This window comes from Gymnoscopelus microlampas (genome assembly GCF_963454915.1).
Source record: "Gymnoscopelus microlampas genome assembly, chromosome: 22".
Lineage (NCBI taxonomy): Eukaryota > Metazoa > Chordata > Actinopteri > Myctophiformes > Myctophidae > Gymnoscopelus > Gymnoscopelus microlampas.
In genome coordinates, this window is record NC_139959.1 from 19,928,656 (window position 1) to 19,954,697 (window position 26,042).

General features: G+C 41.2%; 1 protein-coding gene across 1 annotated transcript in view; it reads left to right on the top strand.

Annotated features, from left to right (window-relative positions):
• reck (reversion-inducing-cysteine-rich protein with kazal motifs) overlaps positions 1–26,042 on the top strand; it is a 100,091-nt gene that overhangs the window by 70,227 nt on the left and 3,822 nt on the right. Inside the window, exons 17-20 of the mRNA XM_084049023.1 lie at positions 4,107–4,302; positions 9,699–9,903; positions 11,161–11,234; positions 21,736–21,891. Of these exons, the coding sequence (XP_083905149.1) occupies positions 4,107–4,302; positions 9,699–9,903; positions 11,161–11,234; positions 21,736–21,891 (631 nt within the window). The remainder of the gene's footprint in view (positions 1–4,106; positions 4,303–9,698; positions 9,904–11,160; positions 11,235–21,735; positions 21,892–26,042) is intronic.

Consider the following 26,042-nt stretch of genomic DNA (forward strand, 5'->3'; position numbering starts at 1 on the left):
TTGTAGATCGGCTATTTTCAAATAGCCTATGTATAAAGTAGGGCTAAAGTGGTTAATGATGTTTTATAATATATATAAGTACAGTAAAAGTACAATATTTGCCTCTGAGATGTGGTGGGTTAGAAGTAAAAGTACTGAAGATTGGAAATACTCCAGTAAAGTAAAAAATACCTCAGAATTGTACTTAAGTACAGTACTTGAGTACATGTACTTAGTTACTTTGCACCACTGGACCCCAGGTATTTAAACTCCTTCCCCTTCGCCCTCCTCTACTCCTTGCATCCTCACTGTTCCACTGTCCTCTCTCTCGTTCAGGCACACATTATTCTGTCTTACTCCTGCTGACTTTCATTCCTATTCTCGCTAGTGCATGCCTCCACCTTTCCAGACTCTCTTCAACATGTTCCCTCGTCTCACTACATATCCCAATGTCGTCCGCGAACATCATAGCCCACGGTGCCTCTTGCCTGACTTAATCTGTCAACCTGTCCAATACCAATGTGAACAAGAAAGGGCTCAGTGCCGATCCTTGATGTACAGTAGGCCCACCCCCACCTTGAATCCGTCCGTCACTCCGACCGCACTCCTCACCGCTGTCACGCCGCTTACCCTGCCGTTGGCAGTGGTACTCACATTGTTTTACTTTAGTAAAAGTATCAATACTGCAATGTAGAAATACTCTGTTGAAAGTAAAAGTCCGGAATTCAACATTTTCTTGAGTAAAAGTACAAAAGCAATGGCATCAAAATATACTTAAAGTACCAAAAGTAAAAGTACTCATTATGCAGAATGTCAGGTTTCACAAGGTATCATACAGTATGTAAAACATGTATTACAATCTTTTGAAAACAGCAGAACTTCGTACCCCTCCATGTTCTAGAGAGTTATGGTGTGTTTTTTTTCATGTGAGAAATTACTTCGCACATAACAACACGCACGCACGCACGCACGCGCACACACACACACACACACACACACACACACACACACACACACACACACACACACACACACACACACACACACACACACACACACACACACACACACACACACACGTAAATAAAGCAGTAAAACATTTCCGAGCAAACCGACATTCTTCCTCATAAGAAAGGCCATTCTCATAAACTCTCTGTTTACCAACCAAAAAAAACATTTTCTTTTTAAATCTGATAAACAAGTACAACCAGGCAAAGAAAAGTGTTTGAAGCTGTGGCATTTCAATTATATACGTCCTTGCTAGTGTTTGCACGTCATACCAAGGAAGCTGTTATGTGAAAAGACCAATACCAAATAACACAGACAGAATTGTCAATCCTGGGGAAATCAATATACCACTGTATGCTTTGGAAAATGGTTGGCAGTAATTTCATATATAACCACTGTTCAATTTGTAAAAAGAAAAATGGGACAATTTCTTAAAGGACGGCTTCACCACTTTTCAACATATCTTCATATAATAGGTCCTCATTAATGCTCATGATAAAATGGTACAATTTTTTTCTAATCAGTCTGTGTCTCAGAGGAGAGCTGTAGACAGTTCAGAAACCCGTCTACCAGTGACATCATCGATGGATAGAAACTGCAGGCTTTGTATTCCTGGAAAGTTGCAATGCAATAATAGATCCCATTGTTCTCGCCTTAATAAAAATCTGAATTAAAAAATTGTAATCTTTTTGGGAAAAAAAATCCTGCCTAACGATGATGTCACTGGTAGACGGGTTTCTGGACTGTCCACAGCCCTCCTATGAGACACAGACCAAGTAGAATTTTTTTTTATCATTTTATCATGAGCATTAGTAAGGACCTATTATATGAAGATATGTTGAAAAGTGATGAAGTCGTCCTTTAACTTATTTATGTGTAATACTTCTTCGCACAGTAAATAGTGAAAATAGAAGATCTGCTATTTAATTTTTTCGGAATAAAAATAATAAATCTTTACGCGATATTGATAAAGATTCACGCTTTTTTTTAAAATTGTGATATTATCAAACATAAATATCAAACATATTGATTGATTGATTGATTGATTGAATACTTTATTAGTCAGAAATGTAAACAGCATGTCAGACATTAAAGCTAAAAGGATAACAAAACAAAAAAGTCATGGGGACTTGTTTCCATTGTGGTCCTAACAGTCAATATATATATCATTGTATTTAGAGCTCCAAATATCGATTATTTTCATAGCTATTATTCTATCGAATACTTTTTCCATTACATTATTTACTGCAAGGTATTCTTGTATTTGATTGAATACCTTTTCAAAGATCTTACTTAGTGCTGGTAGCAGGCTTATGGGACGACTATAAGGGGCAGTGGAATGACTTTTTCTTCTTCCAAGCCTGTGAAAAGATTGACAGATTTAAGCTGGTATTTATTATGTGGCAGACTGGATGTGCAAAATATTCTGCAGCTATTCCAATTAGTTTATCATCTATGTTATCGATCCCTCCACCCATTCTTGAGAATTGGGACAAAACCTTTAATTATTTGTTTGTTTGTATTATATTCTTCAATTATGCTGGGGACATATATTTTAAAAGATCAAAGTGTTGACTATTAAACCATGTAATGGGCCAACCTCACAGTTCTTTTTTGCTTTGTGGTCATCTGACCAAGTTTTTGTTTTTTTATTCCACGGCACATTCGTTGTGAGTGGACAATTTTTTTTCCAAAGTTGCTTAGATTTCTATTAATGCTAATAGAATTACACATTTAAAAAAATATGTTTTATTTAGTTTGGATTTAGAAGGACTGACGGAGATGTTGGGACACACCACAGTAATATTATTTTGTTTATCAAAAAATAAAACGCTTACCAGAGCTTCCACAGCTTTCCTGCCTTTTTTTAAACCAGGAAGTGAGACAGGGGACTAAACCTGTTTATGCCTGATTAAATTAGACGGATTTTGGACTGAGGTTAACTATATTAATTGATCTACTGTCTCCACTTCTAATTCACTGAACTCACACGTCTTGACAGCAGTGTGTGCTGTCAACACTTGCGAATCCACCTACACTCTTTCCCTTGCTGAAAATCGGTTTACAGAAGTATCACATCGACATCGTTATTGTGACACTTCGTGTCACTTCGTGTCAGTTCAGTCTTGCAAGTGCTACGTGATTCTTAGCTCGGCTGCTCGTATTATTTCTGAACGCATTCAGTACATTAATCATATCGACGTCCTGCATCTTCTGTACTAAATTACCTGTCACTAATAACTCTTTGTGAGAGATTTGCACTGGCGCAGACAGAAATATACTTTTGTATTATATTAGTCAGAAAAGTAAACATTAAAGCTAAAAGGAGTAAAGGACACAAACACAAAAAAGTCCTGTCAGTTTACATTTCCCAAAAGTAAATACATGTATTGAGTGTATGTGATTCAGTCTGGCCAGAAGCAGGGATAAAACATATCCCCACCAGCTGTAAAAGAACGACCAGACCCAGCGAATCAAACCCTGTGTATACCGCGAATCGTAGACTTGGCTAAACATCTCAGACCACAAGTATGGTGCTTTAATCATTACCGCCAATAAGGACATGTATACTGTGTGTATGTGATTGCCATAGTGATAAAGACTGTAAGTGATCTAATTATTTTTTATATTGTATTTATAGGGCTGCAAGCATCGATTATTTTCATAGCTATTATTCTATCGAATACTTTTTCGATTAGTCGAATAATTGAGAAGTGTGTTTTATTTGACTTTTTTAAACGTTTTTATATTTCTGTTTCAAATATTTTTATTGTGAAGCACAGGTTATAGTTGTACATTTAGCTTCCTTTTTTTTTTTTTTACAAATTTCAATGAATCAATCAACCAACGTTTGTCGTGCAAGAATAGTGAAAATTGCTCATCTACAAGCTCACAACACGTTGCATCGTGCCGCCTTCTGAGCTTGTAGATCTGCTATTATCACTATTTTTGACATATTTTCAAATGTTTTGAAACATCTCACCCATAATGACATGTCCTTAATAGGGATTTATATTCATTAATCGAGTATTCTATTAAGTAATCGACTGTCGATTGTTATTTTCTCTATAATCGACTCGCTTGATTGACCTGTGGCGCCCCCTATGTGTATTCCCCAGGTGTATCCCGAAGCGGCGAGTGTGTCTGAGTGACTCGTCGGACTACCCCTGTCAGCAGTACGAGTGCGTGGGGCGGCCCAACGCCTGCGACAAGACCCAACTGGACCCGGTCTGTGACACGGATGGCATGGTGCACGCCAACCCATGCCAGCTCTACCAGATGGGGAAGACCCTGGCATACATGGGCCAGTGCCAGGTGCGTAGTAGGGCTGGGGAATATGCATACAGTACACCCTTTTATATCGTCGGTGTCCAGCCGGGAACAACTAACTCCATTTTCAGGTTGTTGTTTTTTTCTTCATAAATCGACGCTATTGAACACCCTTCACATCTGTGTAAAAAATCTAAACATTTAAACCAATGAAAAGTATTAAGTATTGGCACTGGGTGTAAAAAATAGGGTTACAAAATCGTGGGATAAAAATTAAAAAAAAAAAAAAAAAAAAAAAAAGCGCCTCAGACGAAAACTCCCAACTCCATTGGATCCTCAAACTGTCCGTCAAAAACAAACAACTCCCCCCTCTCCTCTACACAGCGCTACAGCACAGCATTAGCAGTGCGCGGTGCGCAGTGAACGAGGAGGAACAACACGTAAACAGACTCCCCGTAGTCTGTTAAAACTATGCAGTGTACCTGTTTATCAAACAGCACTGACGCTAATGTTATGAAAACAAGTAATTATATTTCTAAAATCTATGAAGTGTTTAATGAGGAGAGCATTGTGATAAGAAGAAAGACGTTCATAGCATTTCTGTCGCGCTAGTGTTCTACTACCTCTTAGCAGAAGTTATTGTAATATTTAAAGTCCTGTTTATTGTTGTAGGCCTATATAATAAGTGTCATGAAGCATCAGGGCATTAATTCACACATTGTTGTGATGCATTGTGAGCTTGGAGATCCATTGTTAGCTTTTGGGAATCTGTACCCTTTTGAAACCTCTCTCAGCAGCGAGTGGAGCTACTGTTGTTTGGACACCTAACTCCATTTCAGCTTGATTTCTGCTCGTCTGAAACTTCTAACTCCAGTCGCGCTGGGTAAAGTGTTGATTTACCCGCGATTTGGGTAAAGTGTTGATAATATAATGACACATGCAAGTATCTCACAATATATACAGTCACTATACCAACTTTGACGAGGTAGTATTGCTTTGTTAAAAAAAATATAAGGTTTTCTTCATTTTCTGAAAAACGTATATCTTGTTTTTTCGTTTCCTGAACAATGAGCGTTTTGGAGTTAGCAGTTTCGGGCTGGACAGCAGAGATATACTGTATCGTTGCTGTCGGGCAGAAACCTCTTATCTCCATATTCTAACTTGTTGTGTTTTTTCGTAAATGAACGCCCTACTTGATCATACTACAGCGTCACACAAAAGCATCAAAAGTAGCAGATCCACCAGCTCGAAACAGCGCAGCTTTTTGAGCTTGTAGATCTGCTACTTTTGCTATTTATACATTTGAATTCTAAAAAAAAAAGTAACATTTTTGGTTTCCACCTGACAGGGACGATATGTACTGTAGTGCTTGACTTTATATTTTTTGACAAGACGACGGACAATACAGTACAACTTAAGGACCTGTATTGGTGATGTTTGGTCCACAAATACAGGGACAACGTAAAGAGCATAGCACCCATGCAGGTCATGAGGTGTAGAGTTTTCAAATTCTGCCCGAACCTAATATATATTTTTGTTGGGGGCCACTTGCAATATCCTCACAGCCCACTATTGGGCCTCGCCTGACAGTTTGAGACCCAGTGCTATAATCTTTGCAAATAATAATAATAAATCAACAATTTGCATCGATTTAATAAAAGATTTTCAGTCACATGTTGTGATAGTGTGGCTGGTTCACTCGCCTGGACAGCCTTGATTCCAGTAAAGTTTGGACTGGAGATACTGTATCTGTATATTGATTATTAAGTCAGCTCTATTTTACTGCAAATTACATAGATCTCATTTGTTATATTCTCATTGTTGCCAGACTGTGCACATTGAACTGCTGTCCCATCGATCTTGCCTATAAGCCTGTTAAACCTAAAACACTTTAATATGCTGGAGCACACACTTCAAAGTACACTTCTAGTAAACAATATGGAATAGTCGGGCTTGTAGAGTGCCTGTTTATGTTCTCATATAAAATGTTTTCAAATGTCACACACGCCAAGCATTTGTGTTGCTGTCGGACAGAAACCTCGTATCTCCAAATTTCTACGTTTTAATGTTTTTGGTTTTTTTTTTTTGGTAAATGAATGCCCTACTTCATCATACTACTGTGTCGCTCAAAGGTAGCAAAAATAGCAGATCTACAAGCTCACAATGACGCGTTGTGAACTTGTAGATCTGCTATTTTTGCTATTTAAAAAACGAAAATTCTGTGAAAGTGTTCAAGTCTGTGTGGGGGTTGTATAAATGTTGAACCAATGAAAATAGTTTGCAACTAAATAAGTCTACATTGGAACACAGGGTTGTTCTTTTTTTTTCATTCCCTGAAAAGTAACAGTTTTGGACATAAGAGGTTTTCCATTTGAATCTCTCTCCCCGTGGCTACCAATACAATCCAATGTACTTAATATCTCTCTAAAGCAGGCTGCCAGCTAAACAACGCACCGCCCCCAAATCCTCGCAGGCATTTGTATTAGATCTGTTGTTGCTGTGAGGAGCTCTTTGGGTAATTGACACACTGGCAGGTAGAGTGCTATTGCATCATCCTCAGAGAGTAGCAGGGTGTCTTGGCAACATGTCTGGAGTTAAGCTGGTGTGCACAGAGGATAGACAACAGGAGAAGAGATGAGAGAAGATCAGACGAGAGGAGAGGAGAGGAGACCCTTTGGGGGAGGCTCTCAGACAAATAAGAACTCTCTACCGAGGGAGGAAGAGAGGACTAGACTTCATCAGCACAGTGCTTTCACAAAACACAGCCGAGGCCTAATAGGCCAGTCCACGCCAATGCAACTCCTTGCACCTTGCAACTACATGCAACAACTTGCAGTGGTGGATAAAGTACTCAACTGTTTTACTTAAGTAAAAGTATACATTCTGCAATGTAGAAATACTCTGTTACAAGTAAAAGTCCAGAATTCAATGTTTACTTGAGTAAAAGTACAAAAGTATTGGTACCAAAATTGTACTTAAAGTACCAAAAGTAGAAAGTACTCATTATGCAGAAGTTTTCATATGTATAAACATCTTTTCTATCATCTCAGCCTATCAAAATGCTTGTTACATTTAAAAAAAACATTTATGCCTAAGTCAAAAAGTTGACTTCAAATCATGACTAGGCAGAAAGGGATTTTGGAATGCTACAAGCATTATGATAGGCTGAGGACATGGGCAATAAGGAACAATGAAGCAGCAGTGTTAGGAGAGGAGAGTAGAGTTAGGCAGAAATGTCAATTTGACTAAAAAATGATTTGGACAATTATGCTATGAGGCTATTTGGTGGGGGAGGGTCAAGAAAAATCTATAAACGTCACCGGGGAGGGTCATGCCTTGAGTACTTTCAAATCCTCCAGTGACTCATTATAAGTATTGAACGGTCCCTCAGTGCAGCTGACTGTCCACAGAGGCAGTAGGGCAGCCAGGACATTAGTCGTACGCAGTGGGTGGAAGAAGTACTCTCATTTATTTTACTTAACCAGTTAAGACCTGAGGCCGATTCTACAAAGGCCTTCTGAATCAAAAATCAATTTGCGAAAACGTTTTCACAAATTGATTTGTATTTGGCCGCGGACCCCCCATCTGAAAATGTTTTGTGCCAGCCCAGTGGGTCCCAGAAGAGAAGATTTGTGTTTTAAAATAAAAGTATATTCAAAATCTTTCAAACACTTTCAAATCTTTCAAACACTTTCAAGAGTTTTCAAACACTAGAAGAAATGGACTATAGGGCTCGATAAGCATTATATGTTCTGCCTGTCCCCTTTTTCAGCATCTTGGACTCTAGTACCTGTACCATGGAAACTGTTTGAGATGGCACCAAAATTGTGGTGTGTTCTTAATTGCACATGGATGAAAGTTCTCAGTCGTCATGACTGATTTCAATCATTTGGATTCCATAGAAGTCAGCGTGTGTCACGTGTCAATCACCGAAAATAGTCTTATCTACAAGCTTACAACGCATCGCAGCGTCTTGTTGAGTATTTGAAGTGGTCAAACCAGCAATAGAATACACGTTCAATCTTCAAGAAAACGCAGATGATCATAAAATATTTCATAAAAGCAAAGGTTAAAGTCTCAGAGCGTGGAGATCTAATATTTTGGGGGGGGGAAAAATGACAAAAATGTCTTCTAAATCCTATTGTTGCTAGATCAGTGGCGCTCAAACCTTTTCTTTTCAAGGACCCTCAAAATGTTGTTTTTGGCCGCCAATACCATCAAAATGCAGAAGCAAAGATTTGAGTTAGAGATATCAAAAGATTTATGTATTCAAAGATTTGCACAAATGTTGAAGATTTTTCAAAAATAGCAGATCTACAAGCTCGTAGCTATGAGCTCGTATGTTTGCTATTTCTGAATAGCCAAAGTATAAAAAAATGGCTTATAGCTCAAATCTAAAATGGCACATATGTGTTCCTGGATTGCACTATTGTACACACACATGTATTGTTTGTCCATAATGCTGAAACTCAGGGACGTGCACAGATAGACTCTAGGTGGTGCTAGAGCACCTGCCCTTTGCCCTCTTGACCAGAAGTGCCCTTTTGAAAAAAGGGCACAGCAGGGGTCTTCAACAGGGGGTCCGGGACCCCTAGGGGGTCCTCAGAGTTACTACAGGGGGCCCGCCAAATCTTTATGTGATATGATTTTTCTTTTTACCATAACCACTCGAAACCTAGCATCCCTTTTCTGAGGAGAACTTTAGCCAAAAATAGCAGATCTACAAGCCCACAACGCCTCGCGCTGCGAGGCGTTGTGGGCTTGTAGCAGTGGCGTACCCACCATAGAGGCAGGGCAGGCGGCCGCCTGCCCAACTAAAATCTAGCCTCCCCTAGAAAATAAAGTAAAAGACTGAAAAACAGGCAGTGAAAAAAATCCAAAGACAATAGTGGCCGTCGGACCTCCTCGTCCATTCACGCGTCAGAGCGACGTCGCCTATAGTGATGCAAATGTTTTCCTTTATCTTCATGGGGTGCCAGGAGTGCCAGGTGTGGGGGTCTGGGCCATCACCTGTACTCACCTGGCATAAAAGGGGCTCTGAGAGCAGCTTGAGCCATTAAACTAGGCTACAACATGAAGAGACCACCGCTGAATAATTGATTGATTGATTATACTTGCATATTGTTTTTATTAACGTTTTTCAGTTTTGTAGTCAGTGTAGTGTTGTTGTTAACTTGTTTCCCCCGAGATTTCCCCCCGACATTTTCCCCGAGGGGGGGTAGAGAAAAAAAATCTCGCCTGCCCTAAATGTAATTTCTGGGAACGCCACTGGCTTGTAGATCGGCTATTTTTGGCAAAGAGGTATAGGTATAGAGGGAAAAAAAAGCAGACCAAGTAAACAAAAAAAAGTATAATTTACTTGAGCCCCTGCCCCTCAAAATGTCTGTGCACGCCACTGCTGAAACTAAACTGAACTGAACTGTGTGTTCTTCTCTCCCCAGGAGGCGTGTAAAAAGCCGGGTCCGGTGTGCGGCCACAACGGCGAGACGTACAACACGGTGTGCGAGGCCTTCTCTGACCGCGTGGCCGTGGACTACGAGGGTCCGTGCCACGCGGTGGGGGTGGTCCCTCCCACCGACTCGGGCTGCAGCATCATCCGCTGCCCGCCTCTGTCCACCGCCGGCTGTGTCCCCGTCACGCCCCCAGGTGGGTTTGGTTGTTTGTTCTGTCCTTTCGAGCCCCCCCTCAAACTGTATAATTTTTTTTGAACTTTTCTCATTGATATCCTAATGACTGACTGACTGCTGTTCGCCGTGTGACCAGGAGTGTGCTAGAAAATGTCAGACAATGTAGTTATTTTATTTTAAAAAATTGGGTATTTTGTATGAAAACACAAAATCATACAAAAACACCTTGTCTTACATAACGACGCTGTCGGCGGAAACCTCTTATCTCCATATTTAACTTTTTATGTTTTTTATGTAATTTAATGCCCCACTTGATCATACAGTACTAGTATGTCAGTATCTGTGTCACACAAAAGTATCAAAAATAGCAGATCTACAAGCGTCGCAATGCCAAGCGTTTTGAGCTTGTAGGTCTGCTATTTTTTGCAATTTTCGAATTTGAATCCTGAAAAGTAACAGTTTTGGACACACTGTATGAGGTTTGCACCCGACAGCAACGAAAGTAACATATTTCTTACAGTGGAGTTATGTTAAGCTTCTCTAAAGTACATAATATGTGGGTGGTGTTGAGTAATGCGTCCCCACTGGCCAATGAAGCGTCTACCTATTTATGTCTATATCGTCTCTTTCGGGTGGAAACCATGTCCAAAACGGTTACTTCTCGGGATTCAAATTAAAACGCAGCAAACAAGCTTGTAGATCTGCTACTTTTAATGATTTTGTGTGACGCTGTTGTATGATCAAGTAGGCCGTTCACCATTTCAATCTGGGAACGCATATATGTGTCATTTAAGATTTTTTGCAAGCATTTTTAACTCAAATCTTTGCTTCTGGGGGATTCTACAACGTTTTTTTTTCTTTTTTTTTTTAAACGTACTGTATGTTGCTATAATATCAGTAGTTTTGTCATGTCAAGGACCACCCAAAATGATATGTATTTGGACGTGGACCCCCCTCCCCATCTCAAAATATTTTGTTCCAGGGACCCCCAGAAGCAAAGATTTGAGTTAAAAATGTATATATATATATTCAAAAATAGCAGATCTACTTGTATATCTGCTATTTTTGAACAGCCAAAGAAATCTAAAGTGACACAGATGCGTTCACGGATTGAAAGGGTTAATTTACGAAAAAACACAAAAAGTTAGAATATGGAGGTAAGAGGTTTCTTGCCCCGACAGCAACGACACGTATGTTTGTCTGTGGAGCCCCCAAAACCATGTCCAATTGTTTCTTTTGTTGTTCTAATGTTGCTGTCCTCTTGTGTGATGGCCAGGAGCGTGCTGTCCTGTGTGTGCTGGCATGCTGCAGATCCTCTGGAACCAGGACCAGATCAACATCTTCGCCAAGGTACTCGATCACAACCCGACCAAACCAACAATACTGTACGCCAGGGTTAGGCAACCGTAGGCACGGGTGCCAGCATTGGCACAGGGGAGGGTGATCACTGGCACACTGGCATAACCCATTAAGACCTGAGGCCGCGTCTAAAAAAAATCTAAATCCTAAAAATGTTTCGGAAAAAAATATAAAAAAAAAAAAATTCACGATTTTTCAAAAATAGCAGATCTACAAGCTCGTAGCGCGGCACTCGGTGCCGTGCTACGAGCTTGTAGATCTGCTATTTTTGAATAGCCAAAGAAATCTAAAGTGACACAGATGCGTTCCAGGTATTAATGGGATAAGTGTGCGAGATAGGTTTTTTCTTTTAAAATGAAATATTCAAAAACAAGTTTAGTCGGTTAAATTACGTCCCCTCACATCTGTATGCAAATTACATCCTGCACATAATTCTACGTTCATCCAAACTCCTAACTCTGACTGGGGAGGGAGGCTGGGAGATAGGTGGGTTATTGCTAGTCTAATGATCATTATCCTGATGTGAAAGGGATTTTTTTTTTAAACAACAGAGTTGACCAAAGTGCTGCACATACCAACAATAAAAAAAAACACAATACAATTAAACATTAATACAAATATCAATCAGGGTTTAAAAGCCAAGGAATAAAAATGAGTTTTTAGATGGGTTTTAAAAACAGTAGTGTGGGAGCCAGCCTGACCTGGTGAGGTACAGTAGCTGGTTCCACAGTTTGGGAGCTACAGCTGAAAAGGCTCGCCGCCCTCGCTGCTTAAACCTCGTCTTGGGGACGAAAAGCAGCAATTGATCAGCTGACCTCAGAGATCTCGATGGAACTTATAATTTAAGAAGATCAGAGATATAAACTGGTGCTAGTCCATTTAAGGATTTAAAAACAAACAATACAATCTTAAAATGGATCCCAAAACGTACTGGGAGCCAGTGGAGGGAGGCTAGAATGGAGGTGATGTGTTCATGTTTCCGGGTTCCTGTTAAAAGCCGTGCGGCGGCGTTTTGAACTAGCTGCAGACGAGAGAGGGAGGCTTGGGCGATGCCAGCATAGAGGGCATTGCAGTAATCGAGGCGAGTCGTGATAAAAGCATGTATCACCCTTTCAAAGTTACTAAAGGATAAAAAAGGACTTAGCCTTGGATAAAAGCCGTAATTGGAAAAAGGAGAATCTTATAACAGCATTTATCTGCTTATCAAATTTAAAATCAATGTCTATAAAGACACCAAGGTTTTTTCCACTGGGCTGCACACAGGAAATCAGGGGGCCTAAGTCTGGGCTAGGCGACTTGGCAGCAGTACCCGGTGTAAAAATCATGACCTCGGTTATCCTTTCATTAAAACTTAAAAAATGTAAGGCCATCCAGGCTTTGATGTCCACAAGACATTCAAGCAGTGGACAATCAAAATCAGTTGGAAATATTAAAGGTCACTTACCCTACCTTTACATTTTGATTTGGTGTTAAACTTAAACTTAAAGTAGTTCACCCAAAAAAAAACTTCTATCAATTAGTCAACCCATGGAGACTTGAATTCATGGATATTGTTTAGTTTTTGTCGCATTCCTAAGCCAATAATTTGATGACCAGCGGACAAATTATCGGCTTAGGAATGTGACGAAAACAAAAAAAATATCCATGAATTCAAGTGTCCATGGGGTGACTAATCGATAGAACAAAAGTCATTCTGGGGGTGAACTATCCCTTTAATGTTGATATGGCACACTGATTATCCAAAAAATGAAAACATGGCACTTCATGTCAAAAAGGTTGCCGACCCCTGCTGTATGTTGTGCTGTCAGGTGGAAACCTTGTACTGTACATGTATGTCCAAAAGACCAAAACTGTTACTTTTAAGGAAATTGATTTTTTTTTTTACCTGTGTTCCAATGGATCCAATGAAGTTATGATTTAGTCTGAAGCTTGTTTATACTTTTCATTGGTTTAGTATTTATAAAGCCAACACACTAAACCACTTTCACTGTTTTCCAAATAGCAAAAGAATTGCCGATCTACAGATCTACTGTAGTATGAGGAAGTAGGGCATTCGTTTACGAAAAAACATAAAAAGTGGAATCATGGACAGGCAAGGTTTATGCCCGACAGCAACAAATAATAATAATAATAATAATAATAACTGTTATTTTGATAACAGAAGTCACAAAGTGCTGCACAGAGAATTTACACATTAATGCAAAAGCAAGGAAAACAAATTTAAAAGGATCCAAAATGAAAATTAACAACTTACTGTAGAACAGGGTAACGCTGATACAGAAATTCAACATGAAAAGAGGGGGATTAGGCTGTATAGGAAAAGAAAAGGGAGGTTATATGGACGGCTGCTATACAAGAAGGCTTTTCTGAACAGCGATTTAAAGGATATGAATAGCAACTGCCATGGCACTAAATTAAATACCATACTGCCGTTGGTTCCCAAACCAACGCATTCTCACACCAGTTGCATCAAACGGGCGATGAGTTGGGATCAAATCAGACCATGTGGCACCCGTTTAACCCTTTAAGACCTGAGGCGATTCTTATTTTTTTTTTCTAAATCCTACATTTTTTCAAGATTTTTCAAAAGTAGCAGATCTACAAGCTCATTGCGCGGCACTCGATGCCGCGCTATGAGCTTGTATATCTGCTATTTTTCAATAGCCAAATAAATCTTAAAGTGACACAGATGCGTTCCAGGTCTTAATGGGTTAAAGTGATGGCGCTCCCCCCTGTGTCAGACGTTGGCGCGGCGGCGCCGACCTGTCGCGTTGCATGTCGACGAGGGCGGTTGTTGTTTTACGATTCCTAGCCTATAGCGGTATTAGTCGGGTATATTCCCAGCCTGACCGGCTTGTAGAACCACTATGGCATTGGTTCTCAAAGTGGGAAAAGTAAAAGCAAAAGTAGTTAACGTAGCATCACAACCACTTTATCCATTTATACGTTAGCTGTATTAAAAAATAGCAGCTGTACAAGCTCACAGCGGGTCACTTCGTGCCGTGCTGCGAGCTTGTACATCTGCTATTTACAAAACTTTTTCAGATGTGCCGCATATATATCAATTTGGCAAAGTTTGAGAACTATACTGCACTATGGTACACAAAGCCTGCAGCAACCCCTAGAAAGTTAAAACGCAATCAAATCAACAAAAAGAACAGCACACGCGCGCACTCACTCACACACACACACACACACACACACACACACACACACACACACACACACACACACACACACACACACACACACACACACACACACACACACACACACACGGTTTTTATAGGTGAAAAGAAGTGCAATTCAGCAGTCAGTGTAAACAATGTGTTGGAAATGAGTTCTATACTGTACTGTGCATCTCAGATGATGTAAAACCAGTGTCTAGGGCAGTAGTTCTCAAACCTTTTTTTGCTCAGGGCAAACTTTTTCATCCACTGCACCCCTGAACTACATACTTTCTAGCACAATATGTGGGTGGTGTTGTTGTGTACTGCGGCCCCACTGGCCAATGAAGCGTCTACTGCACCTGTATTTATATCTATATTGTCTCTTTCGGGTGGAAACCATGTCCAAAAATGTTACTTTTTCGGGATTCAAATTCAAAAACAGCAAAAGTAGCAGATATTTAGTAGCAGAGAAGGTTAAAAATGGGTGAATACATTTTAATTGTGTCCAATTTGTATGGTAGAGTATATTATACAATAGGGGTGGTTGTATTCTGTCTCCCTGCTCTTCTATTGAGACATTTAGAGCGTGTCAAAGGTCATGTCTCACCTAGACACAGGATCTGACACAAATTTTGACCTGATGGTCAAGTTTCAATTCATCCCCTGAGCAAGTAGGCAGGCTTTATTAGCTCAATGGCAAAAGACATTAGCACTTGTGCAGGAAACCAGGTTCAAATCCAGGGTAGAAGAGGAAAGTTGCATACTGCAGCTTTAAGTACTTACTTTTAATTCATTTTTCCCCTTCTTGGGCTGAAGATCAATACAGTCCAGCTGCACTAAAAAGCCTTTTCACCGGGCAGCAGAGGTGAGTCGGGCTTGTATTTAAGTTGAGTGACAGGTTCATTTACAGCTCAGTAAAATGACTGGAACGCATCCGTCGCCATTATCACTGACTGTGATAAACGTCGCTTAAGCTGAGAGCTTTTAATAATGGTTGAGAGTGGACATCGTGAGTGGTTTCCTCCGGTAAGTGGCCATTTTTACAGAAATCTTCTCTTCTGGGGGTCTCCCTGGCACGAAACATTTTCAGATGGGGGGGGGGGGGGGGGGCGGGGCGTCCAATAGACAATATCAATTATCATATCAATTTGGGGTCCTTTTTTGGGGGGGAAAAGTTTGAGAACCACTGCTACACTACAGTATACACGCATATCTCTGTAACATGTAACATCCCTGTCAAATTCCCAGCATGCCTGCCTGCCATAGCCTGTTCAGCGCCGCCCACGCTTTGCACCCTCACACCCGGCCATGTCTACATGAGTAGGCTACACGTAAACATTTTTGCGGCTCAGTGGGCCTGGCTGGCATCTAATTCTAATCCGCTTAATTGCTTGGCAAAGCCGGCTGCCGTGTCTGTGACTCCGCCACGCTTTAATCTCTTACACAAACACATCTCAGAAAAAGAACCCCGTATTAAGTCCGCTAATGCCTCGCAAATAAGCCCAGTGTTGATTGGACCGTGCGCAGATACACAAGATTATTATTAGTCTGACTATCACCGCGTTGACCATGGGCTGTCACTCTGCAGTAGGGGAAGAAGTAGTCATATTTTTCACTTAAGTAAAAATATCAATACCAGATACCACAATATTGTTGCTGTTGGGCAGAAACCTCTTGTCTCCATATTCTAACTTTTTGTGTTTTTGAACTTTTTTTCATAAATGAACGCCCTACTTGATCATACTACAGCGTCACACAAAAGCTCGAAACGCAGAGATAAGAGGAGATAAGAGGTTTCGGCTCGACAGCGACGAAATGTACGTAGTTACTTTCCACCACTGTGTGTTTGTCGAGGTGGAAACAGACTCCAGCGATAGAGGAAGGGGGGCTCGCTTCTCCCTTTCTCCTCTTCAGTGGATTGTTCAAATTATTCATTGATTTGCTCATTCGTTTCTTTCTGTCTCATTAGTGTGATTCAAATTCAACCTCCCAGACTTCTCATTTCATGATCAGACTCGTGGTTGGGGTTGTTTTAGGGCACTGAGCTCCAAAAAGGATGATCTAGACTAGAGCAGTTTGTCTGACGTATTCCTACGAGCTGGGGCGGCATCTGTCAGCAAGGAGTGTCGGGCGGGAGGAGTAGGACGGAGGGTCAACATACAAAAAAACATACAACAGCAGTGACAACACAGAAAATGTGTGTGTGGGTAAGGAATCAATTGGCATAACAAATTAATTAGGGAGAAAAAAAGTATATATAATTTATATTTAGTAAATAATGTGATCATTATCATTGTGATACCGATAAATAGGAACTTAAACTATACTAGTTAGTTCCATTCCATCCAACACAATAAACTGATTGATCATTAGAATAAACATGCTCTGAAAATGCACACAGTGCACGTAAACAATTTCGATATTTTCAAGTGGGCCCTGATCCGGAAAAGGATTGAGTAATTGATGGATTGATTGATTGATTGATTGATTGAATACTTTATTGACAAGATTTCTAACAGTAGGGAAATGTAGGAAAGCTGAGAGAGAGACAGCATAGGAGAGATAAACAGTAGGACAGCTGAGAAGGAGACAGCGTAGGAGAGATAAACAGTAGGACAGCTGAGAAGGAGACAGCGTAGGAGAGATAAACAGTAGGACAGCTGAGAAGGAGACAGCGTAGGAGAGATAAACAGTAGGACAGCTGAAGGAGACAGCGTAGGAGAGATAAACAGTAGGACAGCTGAGAAGGAGACAGCGTAGGAGAGATAAACAGTAGGACAGCTGAGAGAGAGAGACAGCGTAAGAGAGATAAACAGTAGGACAGCTGAGAAGGAGACAGCGTAGGAAAGATAAACAGTAGGACAGCTGAGAAGGAGACAGCGTAGGAAAGATAAACAGTAGGACAGCTGAGAAGGAGACAGCGTAGGAGAGATAAACAGTAGGACAGCTGAGAAGGAGACAGCGTAGGAAAGATAAACAGTAGGACAGCTGAGAAGGAGACAGCGTAGGAAAGATAAACAGTAGGACAGCTGAGAAGGAGACAGCGTAGGAGAGATAAACAGTAGGACAGCTGAGAAGGAGACAGCGTAGGAAAGATAAACAGTAGGACAGCTGAGAAGGAGACAGCGTAGGAGAGATAAACAGTAGGAAATCAATCAGAAATAATTGCAGCTCCGATTGCCATTCCAATTAGCAGTTGGTTGCCGTGGAGACATTGTAATTCCTTGTAAATCAAATATTAAGCTGACTGAGCAAATGACTAGATGTTTCAATTAACTGAACGGGACACTTGTCTTTCTCTCTCTCTCTCTCTCTCTCTCTCTCTCTCTCTCTCTCTCTCTCTCTCTCTCTCTCTCTCTCTCTCTCTCCCACACACACACACAGTGTTTTATCATTAATGTTATTTGACCATTATTGCCAAAGCCTTGATCTATCGTCAATCAGTCAGTCAGTCAGTCAGTCAGGTTATAAAAACAGATTACCTTTCACAGCTGCTGTCTTGTCTCTGCTACACGTGCTGTCCATGGTAGACTGGTGTGCCTTTCTTAGTTGCAGCTGGCTGAAGCTGTGGTAGTCTGGTGCAAGACTTGCACAACACCAAAATAAAACTCCTTAGACAGAAACCAAAAAAATACAACAATCTTTTACTTTTTACATGCACCATCACGTGCTGTAAACACTCTATATTTTCCATGCACGTTGTATTGTGTATTGCTTTAGAAAGAAAACAAACACTTTTCGAAATCAATTTTTAAACTCTCATCGCTAATTCATCTCTTTCAGGAGTGCTACCTGCTGTAGAGGCTTGTCAGTTTGTGGACTTGATGTTGCATTATACAACAAGGTAGTTCCGACCAAGCAATCTGATTGGTTGAAATAAGCTCGTGCTCAAACGAGCATGACAGCCGTTCTCAAATGAAACTAATCAAAATATAAAATTCAGCTATGCCGATCAAACAGAGTCTCGGCAGAGTAGAGACTCTAAGTTGTCTAAGTTGTCTAGCACTGATTGGACTGGCTGAGTAAATAGGAACTAGTCTTGTCAGACGCCATGTATGTCCAGGATAACAGAGATTAAGTTATTTTGAGAGCAAAAATGCCTCAAAATATGAATAAATGTTATGTTTTATTTTGATGGTAACTGTTGTATATATTACCTCAATTTGTCTTTCTCCTTCTCTCCTTCCCTATCCACCCCTCTCTCCGGTTCAGTTCAATATGCCGCATCGGCGCGAAAAACATTGTGTCTCTTACACATGGTAAAACACCTTACATATAGAAGCATAGACACAACAGCAATAGAGAAATAATAGTTGCCTGTGGGCGTAAATCATTGACGAAAGAACCTTCCTGCGATAATGACCTTCATTGACTTGCTGCTGGAAGTACTAGAAGTACTCTGGGGCATTATGGGATACGGGAGAAGTGTGCGAAAACAGTGTCTGCGTCCTACGCACGCGCCCGGGGGGCCAGGGTCACCATGCCCCGACGGTACCTCTGAGCTGTGCTGACCGCTTGTAACCACTGGTAATTGCTACAAATTCACTACAACGTTTTTAGATTGGCTATTTTCAGATAGCCGTAGCCTGGTCGCTTCTTTTGGGCTTGTTTTCATAGTCCTAAGTTGCTTATTTCCCTCGCTAAATCTGGCATCACTGGTGCTGACATCTTGGCAGGACAACCGCAGGGCGCTCTTCTCTCACACACCGTAGTGCTTCATCATCATGCTCGACTACACACTGAGGAGAGCCATCGGCATGAGAGAAGAGAGACGGAGCAAGGGCTTCACGCCTGGTCCCACGCAAGGGACCAAGAGCAGCCTAGTGACTCCAGTGAATTCACTTCAGATAGAATAGACTGTATTTGCCATTTGCACATAGGAAATCTTGGAGCTCAGCTCCCAGGGTCAGCATTTAACAAGACAGAAAGAACATACAGTACATCTATACAATTATACTACATTCTGTATGTCCTACAATACTCTTTAAAAAGACAAATAAAATAAATAAGTGCTTCATACAGTATTCTAACTAAAAACAGTGCAATCATCATATTGCAATTCATTCATATTGCTATCTAATCATGATTCAGTTAATCTGTCATGATTCAGTTCATCTGTCCTGATCTGTCCTGATTCAGTTCATCTGTCCCGATTCAGTTCATCTGTCCTGATTCAGTTCATCTGTCCTGATTCAGTTCATCTGTCATGATATGGAGGAGCAGGCCTCCCGCAGGCCTCGTACTGCCAGTGGAGGATGAAGCCTCATACTTTGTCACACGATGGTGTTGTGCCGAAAATAGCCAAAAACTACCACAAGCTTTTTATTTTTTAGATCGGCTGCAAACAGTGGTTCCCAAACTGTTTAGCTCAAGACCCAAAAGGGAAATTAGACGTTTGCACGTGACCCAAACTAGTGAAGATAGCAGATCTACAAGCTTGTGGATCTGCTATTTTCACTACTTCAACACATTCACTGCCAGGGGTTTTCTAAAACAGGATGTAGCTTCTGCCAGCATTTTTAAGCATTCTGGCTAATCTTTCAAGAACCACAGAATATTTATCTTCAGTATGATCGATCCCCTGATGGTTGCTAATCACGGTTTTCACTGTGCTTCTGTGAAAGAAAAGAAATGTCATCGCGACCTCCCGTTCGCTTGTTATACGCCGTTGAAAATAGCATGTCTCGCCAAAAATACATAGTAAAACACAGGAGCCTCGATACAGAATGTTTCCCAAATACTTTAACCAGGAAGTGAATGGAGCAGTAAATCTTTGGATCACGTTATCTCCTGGTTCTGTGTGCAAAAAGAAAAAATATATATTTTTTAAAAATCTTTTGAAATATATTTATATTAACACATCGGGTGCCAAACACGGTCTGAACCGTGTGTTTACATAGTGGCGGTTCCGAAGCTTCGGTGCCGTTCACGGTCTGAACCGTGATTTCAGTCTTTTTGTTTTTTTCGTTTTTCTCCGCACGGGCGGGGCTAGAGCAGCTCTGGGAGCACCCATTGTAATCCTGCGAAGGAAGTGCCAGATCGCTCACCGGAAACACTTTTTTTCCCCCCATCCGGTTCCTGTCTATTTCCTACTTTGAAACGCCTATATCTCCGAATCTGTTTCCTGTGGGGAAAAACGGTCATGCGCGATGCGCGATCCCCCCCCCGTTGTAACCCGCGAGGGGAATGTTATGGTTCCAGCCTGTAGCTAGGCTCATGGCAGAACATGAATCGATGCTTTTTTTTGCGTGGATTTGCTTGTAACGCACGCGGAAACGTTAAACAGCAAAGCGCAGTCAATGGGGAGAATGCTGGCACCCACGGTAAGTTGTTATGAAAAAATGCTGGCACCCGATGTGTTAAGTATAAAAAAAGAAGGTATATTTACTCCCAACCCATAAAAATTGGCCCATGACATTTGAGTGTAGACGGGAAAAAAACGGTCCAAGTACAGTAGTAACTCAGGTCCGTTTCAATAAGAATAAAGGGTTTAAGTAGCGAGCAGTAGCCTAAGCCCAGCGTACCGGGTCGCTGTCCGTGGTGCTGTAATGCAGTAGTTCTCAAAGCTTTTTTGTGCCAAGGACCCCCCAAATGTATATATATTTGGCCACGGACCCCCATCTGAAAACGTTTTGTGCCATGGACCCCCCCAAGAAGAGAAGATTTAAGTAAAAAAATATATACTGTATATATATTCAAAAGTTTCCAAACATTTTCAATTATTATATATTTTTAAAATGGCAGATGTACAAGCTCGCAGTGTGGCACGAAGTGCGTGCGTGCGTGCGTGTGTGTAGCCCAGGGCCTCGTACACACAGTTGAAACAATCAACGCATGCTTTACGCATGCTTCATGGGGGGGTGAAGCCGTTTCAATTAATTCCCTATGGAAGTCACGTGGTTTTGAAGCGCTGACTTGTCGCATGGCTTCATGGCTTCACCCCTCCTCCCCTGCGACAAGTCAGCGCATCAAAACCACGTGACTTCCATAGGGAATTAATTGAAACGGCTTCACCGTACCCACAGACTGGTTGTTGTTAGAGGGTTTCAACAAGGAAGCAAAAAGGCTGCCAAAGTACTGTGCTGTGTCTGCTATTATTGGCAGCCGCCACATATGGCGGAGACGCTGCTACCTATACCCATAGACTACTACTGAGTGACATGCTTATTGTATCATGATGAAGACACATATGCCATGGTTTTGTGAATGTAACCTGTACCTTTAATATTTTGTGTCTTTGTGTATGCTCTCCTTTATGGAGGACATACAATAAATTGTTAAAATGTGTGTGTGTGTGTGTGTGTGTGTGTGTGTGTGTGCAGTTGAACAGGAACCAGCCAGTAACGGTACATGATGTATTGGGGATCTTGAGGCTCCACGTGTCCGTACCGCAGTGTGACGTCTTCGGTTACCTGAGCATCGACCACGAGCTGGTGGTCCTCATAGCCCCCGTGGACCAGCAACCCACACCACTGCAGGTACTGTTACACACTGTTTCCCATGTTCGGGTCGCGGGCTGATTTTTATGGGTCGTAAGTAAATATCCCTTTTTTGGGGGGTTACCTACTTAAAAAAAATATATTTATATATATTAAAAAAAAAAAAAAAACAGTTTAAACAAAAGAAATAAAGTTAATCAATTAAAAATAATTCCAACATTTTTCAAAAGTATTTAAAAAATCTAAGAATTTCCATAAATAAATAAAGAAACGTTAAAGAAGTTGTGAAAATAGCAGATCCACAAGCTTGCACCAAGTATTAACAAAAGCTTACATAATCTATCCACTGGAACAAAGGTTAACGTTTTCCATTCGCTCAAAAGCATCGATTTTCTTTGGATATTTTTTTTTGCCACGACACCGACGATTTCTCAAATATGTTGCCTGAAGGAGATGATAAATATGCTTACAAAGCAAGCAAAATACCAATTGAAAGTTAGACTGGAGTGTGTCACAATATCGATCGCTCTTTTCAATTTAAGTTTGTAAAACTTTCGGAACACAGAAGAAGAGCTAAATTGACATGGGAGTTAAGTTTCGATGTTCCCATCTATTTCTTTCATTCCCCGAGTTACTGCTGATTTGAAAAGTGTGCAGACAGCAGCACATTTAGCCCATCCATCACCGGCCTTGTTCTGTTGTAACAAGCAGAAGCAGCAGCGGAACCAGGCCTCCCTCCAGAGCGGGTAGAGTAGATTATGACGTACGGTATACAGATCTCTGTTACAATAGTAGATTAAACGTATACATGGATTACAGTGGTGTAAAGTAACTAAGTACATTCACTCAAGTACTGTACTTAAGTACATTTTTTGAGGTACTTTTACTTTACTGGAGTATTTCCAATTTTCAGCACTTGTACTTCTTGTTGGCAGGCTATTGAAATAGACCCTATACATCATAGTATGCCAAAATAGCCGATCTACAAGCTCAGCTCACAACGCATCACATCGTGGCGTCTTGTGAGCTTGTAGATCAGCTATTTCTTTTTTCTTTTGAGTTAGTAAAACTTAGAGTACACTAAGAAGTAAAGTTGAAGTGGGAGTAACCATGTTGCACCTGCTCCTTTCATTTCCTCTGTGATACCATTGATTTAACCCATTACGACCTGAGGCCGATACTACAAATGCCTTCCAAACCAGTATAGTTCTCAAAAGTTTTCGTGCCAAGGACCCCCAATTTAATATATATATTTGGCCGCGGACCTCCATCTGAAAATGTTTTGTGCCAGGGACCCCAGAAGAGAAGATTTTTCCCAAAAAATATCAAAAATAGCAGCTCGCAGAGCAGCACGAAGTAGACTGAAAGAACGAGCCCAATTGATGGTCTTGAAAACCCAGCTGCCCGGATTCGTGCGGCGCTATTGCTTCACCAATCTATGTCCCCGCCTCCCTTGGCAGTGAATACTGGAGATAAATATTCTGTGGTTCTTGAAAGATTAGTCAGAATGCTTAAAAATGACACAGATGCTTTCCCGGTTCTTATGGGTTAAAAGAGTGAAGGCAGCTCGTTTAGCCCATCCATCTACACCCTTGTTATGTTATAATGAGCAGAGGCAGAGGCAGAGTCCATCCACAGCTGGTGAAATAACAACCTACGCACGTATACGTTTACAATAAGCAATTTAGCAGCAGCACACCCACATGCACATGCATTAACACACACGCACGCACGCACGCACACATAGAGAGAGAGAGAGACACACACACACCTCTCAAACAAATCCTCCAGTTAAACACTTCAGTAATTAAGCGCCCTTGTCATTGTGGAAATTAATATTCATGTTTCCAGTCATAACAACAATAAACTGAGGGGGAGGAGAGATAGCATGGCCTTATACTTTCACCCCCCATTGCACGCCAGATTGTGCTTATCGAAAATACACCCTCCTTTAGTAACTATTTACGACCAGCTTAGTGAATCGGGCCCATTGTTTCCATTTACCATAGCCAGTTGTAATACAAGATACAATGTTTTTTTTCCAGACAGCGATGATTTTTAAGTTACTGGGAGCCTTCCTGGTTAGTCTCAAGAGGCTGTATTAACTGTACCAGTAGTTTTAGCCTGCAGCTTGCCTCAGGGACACAAACTATTATATAAGGAGAGATGATGATCGTCTCAGCAGACACTCAAAGTTCAACAAATTTGAACTTCGACCTCTGTTTGGGCTGACCTTGCAATCAATGGTTTTACAGTCTGAGGCAATGGGAAATGAGCAGCGAGACACAGCTATCTGATCCAAACGGAAGAGAGATGTATTTCATGTATTTATGTATTTCTTGAGTTTCCAGAACTCTAAAACACAACGTTCAAAGAATACCAACTAAAGACACCACAGCAACCCTGACCGAAGGTAATATGTCTGAACGACTGGAGACCCAGCTCGCATGCGCAGTAGTGTCACCTCCGTGCGCAACCCCGCGCGCAAGCTCGTGTGCAAGCTCAGACAGAGAGATAACAGTGGATCCTGTATCCTGAATCCTCTGTGATACAAGTTTGAAGTTGATCCGTTGGATGGTTCTCGAGTTATGCGGGGGAAAGGTACACGCACGTACACGCGCACGCACACACACACACACACACACACACACACACACACACACACACACACACACACACACACACAGCGTGCATATATAGATAGATGACTGTGCAATGAATACGTATGACTCGGACATTTCATACATATTTGATAGCAGCAGATGTCAAATATGTATGAAATGTCACAGTCATATGTATTCACAGTCAAGTTCAGTCAGACAACAATTGGATTGGATTAGAATATATATTTATTAAGCAAGCTTGAGCATAGATATAGGAAGCATAAAGAAGCATAGTTTGGCGTCAGGTCTCTGAATCCATTCACTCCCTGTAAGAATAACATTTTAATAAATGTTACATGCCAAATAGCATTTACAGGGAGTGAATAAAGACCCCCACGGGGATCTAGAAACAGAACCTACAGGTGGATGCCGGGGAGGCGGTGGGATGAGACTATTCATGGTAGCAGCATACGTAGGCAAGCAAAGCAGCAGATCCGCAGGATTTCAGCAACAGCGCAGCAGCAGCGTCGGCACGACAGCCCAGCAGGAGAGCGCAACTCTCCCTCACTACAACACCTTGCGCAGTCAGTTATTTATCAATTACAGGGGTCCTTCCCTGTGGAATGATTCCAGTTCTTTCCCACTCCCTAACAGTGTTAGGTTCTGTACATTAGTTTGTGTACGTGGAATAATGTTAAAAAGCCTTTGCCCCTATAGCCCCGTTGGACAACTGACATTACACCATGCGTCGCTTTGTTTAAACTGTTGTCAAAGATTATTGGTTGAAACTACAGTACCAATAGACCTGTGGCAGAGAAAGATGGCGAAATGACATTGCCATTCTATTTGAGTCTCTGTTGAAGGTCACTCTGCTCCGGTGAATAGTAAGGTAATTTAGTCAGGCTGACTAGGTAGAGTATTTGGCCTGAGGAGGCGGTGGTTTGTTGAGGAGCCGGGAACGATGCAAAAATGTTATTCTTTAAGACTAATTTATGTTTCATGGAATGACTGTGGTCTTTCAACAAAGCAAAAAAGAGATGTTTTTCTTTCTGCCTGTCAGATGCCCCTCAGTCACTCTTTCAAACTCTCTCTGGGGGTCAGGTAACCTCATTAGATAACAGAGCCAGACAGCTGGCAACCTTCATTTTGCCTGGCAATAGTCTTTTTCTCTTTTTTTCTCTTTTTAGAATGTAAATTTAGACTAGGCAGTTATTTTTCTCCCCAATTTAGTGCCAATGCCAAACATTTCTGTGTTGTCACTACTGTGACAACAAAGCAGTGACAACACGTCAGGTTTGATTGGTTGATTGATATCTTTATTGTTCATGAAATAAAACATATGTCACATGTAACTTAAATCTGACCCACCATAATCAAAACGATAACGCAAAAAAGCTTACAGCATGCTGTTGTTTGCATGAAATGTATATAGTTCATGATATGCCAATGTGTCCCTGTGGCACATGTGAAGAAGTCTCTGAGTGGAATGCGTGGGTGTACAGTTACAGTACCTGCCACTCACTGTGTGTGTCTACGACACGTGCACCCACTTATGCCACCGGGCTTGGGCAGACAGCTGTGTTGTTG